The following is a 6825-nucleotide window of genomic DNA, read 5'->3' on the forward strand; positions in this document are numbered from 1 at the left end:
CAGGATGGAGCCCCGCTTTGCCCGAGTCCCTCTCTCACTGCTCTGTTCCCTCCCCGCCCCTCGGTCAGGAACAGAGAGCACCCAGAGGGGAGCCCGGCCCTGGGAGAGGGTGCAGTGCGGACGTGAGGACATGGGGGCGTCCTGGAACCTGAGCGCCTGAGGTCGGATCAGAAGGTCCCAAGAGGTGGGGGGAGGGCACTTTCCCAGGGACAGGGTCCTGTTGGGCTCAGGATGGTCAGGGGCAGGGCACCCTGCAGATCCCCGCGTCTCAGCCACGGGTTCTGAACTGAGCGCCCGTGTCCCAGCGTGTGCGCAGCGCAGTGTGCGGGAGTCTCCGCGGGCCCCTTTTGGTCAGTCACCCAAGAGAGCGCAGGTGTGCAGGCACTTTATTGAAATGAATGTGGGGAGGTTTCAACAATGTCTTGCGGTTTCAGGATCTAAAGGCCCAGAGGGGCGCTAAGCTGTGGTCTGCCGGGGAGAGTCCTGGCTGGCCGGTCTGTCGTCGGAGGAAAGGCCGTGTGGGTCAGTAGGAGGCACACTGCTCGCTGTTGTATATGGCGTCCTGGAAAACAGACAGAGTTATCCCTCCCACTCTCCCACCAAGGCCCCTGAGCACAGACGTGGCCTCTCCTCGTCCTCCCGCCACGGAGAGGAGCGGGCGCGGGCGTTCAGCCAGGGTCTCCCCTTGTTCTGGGGCTCAGGAGGCAGTGCCTGAGGTCGAGGCAGCGCTGCTTCCAGACCCGTCCCCCCGGGCGCTGGGCGCCGGTCCCTGCGAGTGTCCTCCGCTGGGGACGAGGCCTCCGTGCCCAGGCTGTGCTGCCCCCGCTCCGTGTCTCAGCCCCAACACGCGCCCGTGTGCAGCTGGGGGGCTGCGGGCCTGCACCCGGATGCCGGCCACGTGCCTGTGGTCACAGAGCTGAGGACACGCGCACCCGAGGGGCTCGTCTGACCTCCGTTTGCAAAGAGAAGGCCGCACCCGCCATGGAGGGCTGCTAAGGCTTTCAGGTGGAACCACGGTGAGCGCCTGTCCCAGAAGCGGGACCCTCCCTCCCCAACGTACAGCTTCGTCCTGTGATGGTCCCCACCTCCAGGGCCTCTCCTCTCGCCCAAGTGCAGCGCCAGGCCCTGAGCGCCCCCTCCATCCTCCCCACCCCCTTCCCGGAGGCCAAGCTCTCAGAGACCAGCCCGCACACATCCCAGCAGGTGCCTTCCCCACACGCTTGGCTTCCTCCTCGTTCTTGCAGGTCCCCCAGCTCGTCAGCAGCCCGGCGTCAGGAAGCGCTCCATCACGCAGAGCGGATGTCTCTGCCGTGGCCAGACCTCCCACTGCTGCCTGGACTGCTTCCGGGGGCTGTTAGGGTGGGGACTGACCGCCAGGAAGGACTGAGCCCTCTCTGCTCTAATCAGAAAGACGGGCTCACTGTTTACACTGACTCTTGTTTCAACAACCCGCCCCCCCTGGCGGTTCCCAGCCGAGGTTTCCCCTGTCACTCACAGGGCTGCCGCAGGCCCAGGCCTGCCGGCCGGCCACATACACTGGCCGACGTGGGTGCCCCAAGGGCCCAGGCACCGCGTTCCTGAGAGTGGGCTCTCCTGACCGGTGACTCTCTGCTCTCTTGTGAAGAGTCTTTTTTCAAAAATGTATTTTTATTGGTTTCAGAGAGGAAGGGAAAGGGAGAAAGAGATTGAAACATCAATGATGAGAGAGAATCATTGATTGGCTGCCTCCTGCACGCCCCCTACTGGGGATCTAGCCTGCAACCCAAAAGTGTGTCCTTGACCCAAATCAAACCCGGGACCCCTCAGTCCCCAGGTAGAAGCTCTATGCCCTGAGCCAAACCGCCCAGGCAGTGGTCTGCAGACTCCTTAGTCAACAGAGCCAAATACCAACAGCACAACGATTGAAATTTCTTTTGAGAGCCAAATTTTTTAAACTTAAACTTCTTCTAATGCCACTTCTTCAAAATAGACTCGCCCAGGCCGTGGTATTTTGTGGCTCGTGAGCCGCAGTTTGCCAACCACGGCCTAGGGCTTTAGAAAATGCTTTGAAATGCTTTCCTACCTGTGTTTCTCACTCTGAAACGTGAGGGTCGTCTCGAGAATCAGAGCTTTGGGGCCTGAGGGGTAGACAAGCCTTTGCCCACACGCTCTCCTCCCTCGTGGCCTCTCTCACAGAGAGACTCCACCACGTGGGCAGGCCCAGCAGCCCCAGGCCTCGGACGGCTTCCTGGATGTGAAACTATTCACAGTCCCAACAACCACATTCCCTGAGATGACGTGAAGCGTGATCAGCACTTGCTTTCAAGACGTCAGTGCCACCCTAGCTGGATGGGCTCAGTGGAGGGAGCACTGGCCTGAAGGGTCCTGGGTTTGATTCCGGGCAAGGGCACATGACTGGGTTGTGGGCTCGATCCCCAGCAGTTGACATGCAGCAGGCAGCCGATCCATGATTCTCTCTCATCACTGATGTTTCTATCTCTCTCTCTCCCGCTCCCTTCCTCTCTGAAATCAATAAAAATACATGTTAAAAAATAATAATTGAGAAAAAAGTAGTTAGTAGCGGACTGAGAGCCCGCTGGTCCCTGGCCAGAGCGGCCAGAGCGGGAAGGAGAGGCCGCCATTACCATCATCACGGAGACGTTGCTCAGGGTTTCGTTGCTCTGGTTGAGAAAGCACTGCTTAAACTTCCTGAGGGCGTTCTCAGTCGGTTTATTCGGGATGAACTCCTTAATGTCTTCGATGAATTGAGACTGGGACTCTGCAGGATCAATGGTCTTATCGATCACATACTCTATGTCTGCGCAGCCAGAACCTGGGAAGAAAGCACACAAAAGCGGGCTCAGACCCAGAGGCACCACCTCCTTGCTGGGCGTAACCATGACGATGGCCATCTTCTTACCTCCCTGGAGAGACAGACATTCAGAGAGCTTATGGGCAATGGTCGGAGTCCCCTGTTCTGGGAGAGCGAACTCGGGGTCTAGGATGTTCTCTGAGCCCCAGGATATCTGCCTCCTTGTCCCGCCTCCCGCACCCAATGCCCCCAGCTCCCTGGCTTCCACAGCCCAGAGAGCCAAACACGATGGAGCCAGGAAGATGGCAGAGAAATGAGGCGCTCTGGCCTGGGGCTTGGGGAGCAGGAGGTCTGCCCCAGGGGCCCTGACACCACCTCCCCCCGAAAGCCTGGCGCTGCCACACTCACCGGCATAGCAGTAAAGGGGGAGGGCGGTCAGCATGAGCACCACCGCCAGCTTCATGGCTCAGGCAGCTGCTGCGGGCTGGTCACTCGGACGTGGCCGGGAAGAAGGACTCACTTAGGAGGTGAGAGCCCAGACTCCTCCTTTTATTCTCCTGGCGGCCACGTAGTCCCTCCCACAGATGATGGGATGAGTCACGGGATGAACCTGGCGTTGGGCCCAGAAAGGACAGCGAGAATCATCTAGAAGCCAGCCCGCCCGTGGTCTGTTTGTAGAAACCAAGGAATCAGAGCCTTAAAAACCCTCATAGATTTCATAACGGCAATCATGGAAACGAAATTAGATAAAATTAATGCTGAAGTGCTTGCTAAATAAAGTAAGTTACAGCATTGTGAGTCTGTGTTCTCATTCTTGTTTTATTAATATTTGGTCCTCACTTATCTCTTCCTCCTCCTCCAGCTCTTCCTCCCCCTCCACGTGTCTCCTCCCCTCCCCTTCTCCTTCTAGCCCCCTTACTCCTCTCTGTTTTCTTCTGCTTCTTCTATAAGGTACAGAGATCTTCACATTCCCTGCCTGTGCCTCCTGCCTCACCAATCACCTGGGCTGGGTGCAATACCATCCAGCACCTGTGGAGGGCAGACGTTCCTCACCTGTACACTCAGTCAGGTGCCTTCTGTTGGACAACAGCAATAGCTTCTCACCTTGGTTGAAGGTTGTTGGTACAAAGACTATCTCACTTAGTTAAGCCAATTTTATAAATCCTATATAATAGAAGGCTAATATGCAACTTGTGCCCTTGGCTGGGATTTCAACTGGGATTTTGACCAGGAGGTGGAGCTGGCTGGCCAACCACCCACAGCCCCTATCCCCAGCGGCCCCCGCCCCTGATTGTCCCCTGCCACCCTGATTGGGGCCAGGGCTAGCTGGCCAACTGCCTGTGTGCCCTCCCTACATGCCCCCTTTGACTGGCCTGATTGGCCCGATCAGGGCAGGCTTGCCGGACTCCACTCATGCACAAATTCATACACTAGGCCTCTAGTTTAGTTATAAATGTAGAGTTACATTTTGTTCAGTTTTGTTAGCTTTAGGGTTTTCCTTCCACTGATTCAGGAGATGATGTGAGAAGTAGAATCCCTGATGCTTAAGGGAGGCAGCACTGGATGGTGGGAGATATCTGGGCCCGTGCAGATATGGATTTGCATCATGGATGCCACCGCTAACCACGAAGTGACCTTGGGAAAGAGAGTGCTGGTTGTCCCCAACTTCCGTTTCTACAACGAGCATAAATGACACCGAGGCGGCTTTTGTAAGAATGCCAGGCACTGCACATAGAAGCTGAGCACAGGGCCTAGGAAGGGTAATCATGACTAAACCACAGGTTTCATCTACACATCCATGCATACATGCATACACATATATACATACATACTTTCATCCATCCATCCATCCATCCATCCATCAATCTATCCATCCACCTGTCATCCTCACATCCATCCTTCCAACCATCCATCTACAGTCAACATCTATCCAAATATCCATCCATCCATCCATCCATCCATCCATCCATCCATTTCTTTATGCATACATGTTCATAACAACCAGGATTCTCCTAAGCCTGGGCCCTGTGGTTCATGTCACAGATTCAGCCATAGGAACGAGTTAAAGCAGGAACTTACACCTGTGCTGCTTACCTCGAACTGGAAGTTAATAAACAAGCTTCCCATTGAATCCTATCTAATAAAAGAGTAATATGCAAATTGCCCATCACTCCAACACACAAGATGGATGCCCCATGTGGACACAAGATGGCCACCACAAGATGGCCTACAGGGGAGGACAGTTGGGAGGGATCAGGACTGCAAAGGAGGGCAGTTGTGGGTGTCAAGCCAGAAGGGGAGGACAGTTAAGGGTGACCAGGCTGGCAGAGGAGGGAAGTTGAGGGCAACCGGGTGTGTAGGGAAGGGCAGTTGGGGGGGACCCAGACCTGTAGGGGAGAGCAGTTGGGGGGGACCAGGCCTGCAAAGGAGGGCAGTTAGGGGTGACCAGGTCTGCAGGGGAGGGCACTTAGGGGCAATCAGGCTGGCAGAAGAGCAGTTAGGCATCAATCAGGCTGGCAGGGGAGTGGTTAGGGGGTGATCAGGCTGGCAGGCAGAAGCAGTTAGGGGCAATGAGGAAGGCAGGGAGGCAAACAGTTGGGAGCCAGCAGTCCTGGATTGTGAGAGGGATGTCGGACTTTCCATTTAGGCCCGATCCTACTGGGATCAGGCCTAAACGGAAAGTTGGGCATCCCTCGAGGGGTTCCAGATTGGAGAAGAGGCAGGATCAGCTGAGGGACACCCCCCCTCAGGCACGAATTTTGTGCACCGGGCCTCTACTATGAGATAAAGGAAAGTGATTGTGTTGTGAACAACAGAAAACAGCAAGGGCAGCATCCTGCCGGACGTCCCGGCAGGCGATCCCACCAGGACTCCTTCGGTTGTGTGCCATTTCCTGCATCAGTGAACAGTGACTCCCAGGGACCTGCTGGATAGGAGTGTTCTAGAAGAGGCAACAGCAGGTACCGAGGCCCTGAGTGCGATGGCACTCGGCAAGGAAAGGGAAGCCTGGAAAGTGGGCCCCTCGGTGTCAGACAGGCAGGACGCCTCATGAGAGAGAAAACTCACATCAGTGTAAGCGGCGCCAGCATGAAGCAACAAGAGAGCCGACGTGGCTTCGAGTAAAGAAAGAGACATGGGTGAGAGCGCCTGAGAGGTGAGCCAATAGGTAATGAGCCGTGAATGCACTGTCCTCTGTGTGGATGGTTTGGGACCCATTTCTTTCCATCATTCAGCTGCACCCCAAGTTTCCAAGCACAATATTGACTTAGGAAGACTATGGAATAAGGAAGGTGGTGTTCTTATGTGTGCACTGTCTCCCTGTTGACCGTTGTTGGCCATCATTCCAAAGGCACGTGAATGACAGTCATAATGAATGGGAGACTTCCTCCTAGAACAGGACTCAGTGAGGGCTCTGCTGGTGTCTGTGGTTATGGACCTGCCCTGTTGTCTGCTGGACAGTGGTCCTCATAGCAAAAGCGAACCCCTCTCGTGTACGATGAGTCTGTGTTTCTTTACTTCCATGTTTTCTCCAGAGCCCACGATGACCGTTCTCAGGTGCGTCAATGATCTATGACTCGGCTCACAAGAGACTCATTTAAAGAAAGTGTTCACCAAGAGAAACCAATATGGTGGCATAAGGTAAACACTTGTACATGCTGCATCTCACAACCACACCAAAACTACAACTAAAAGACAAAACGTCTATCACCCACAACCACAGGAAACCTAGCTGAGTAGAAGTTCTAGAACTAGAAGAAAAGAGAAGAGCGCATTGAGAATGGGTAGGATGTGCACAGGCGTGGAAAAGCAGAGGTACGGAGGCGCACGTAGATGGATAGCGACTGGGTGCGCTATTTTTTTCAATCCGAAGGGAAACACAAGCTCCTGACTGCTCTGAACTCCAGTTTCCGGTGAGACTCTGGGGACACAGACTTCTACAGGGAGAAGCGGGACTATCTGCCATCGGGTGGGAAAGTGAGGATGGCTCTCTTGCAGAGGTGTGCAAGGTAATCATTGTTTGCTGCTCTGGGTTG

At 55.2% G+C, this 6825-nt stretch overlaps 1 protein-coding gene across 1 annotated transcript; it reads right to left on the bottom strand.

Moving 5' to 3' along the window:
* Positions 1–371: 371 nt before the first annotated feature.
* On the bottom strand, positions 372–3305 carry LOC307110292 (mammaglobin-A-like). The gene is made up of 3 exons (XM_079789354.1): positions 3200–3305; positions 2625–2812; positions 372–562 (listed from the first exon to the last, which is right to left on the bottom strand). The coding sequence occupies exons 1-3, from the start codon at positions 3252–3254 to the stop codon at positions 524–526; spliced, it is 282 nt and encodes a 93-aa protein (XP_079645480.1). The 5' UTR covers positions 3255–3305; the 3' UTR covers positions 372–523.
* Between the last annotated feature and the right edge of the window lie 3520 nt (positions 3306–6825).

This window comes from Cnephaeus nilssonii (assembly GCF_951640355.1).
Source record: "Cnephaeus nilssonii genome assembly, chromosome: 13".
Classification (NCBI taxonomy): Eukaryota; Metazoa; Chordata; class Mammalia; order Chiroptera; family Vespertilionidae; genus Cnephaeus; species Cnephaeus nilssonii.

Coding starts and splice junctions, on each gene's coding strand:
- LOC307110292 (XM_079789354.1), bottom strand. CDS start 3,254: ATGAAGCTGGCGGTGGTGCTCATGCTGACCGCCCTCCCCCTTTACTGC. Junction 2,813..3,199: donor CCCCCTTTACTGCTATGCCG/GTGAGTGTGGCA, acceptor CTTTCTTCCCAG/GTTCTGGCTGCGCAGACATA. Junction 563..2,624: donor GCAACGTCTCCGTGATGATG/GTAATGGCGGCC, acceptor TCTGTTTTCCAG/GACGCCATATACAACAGCGA.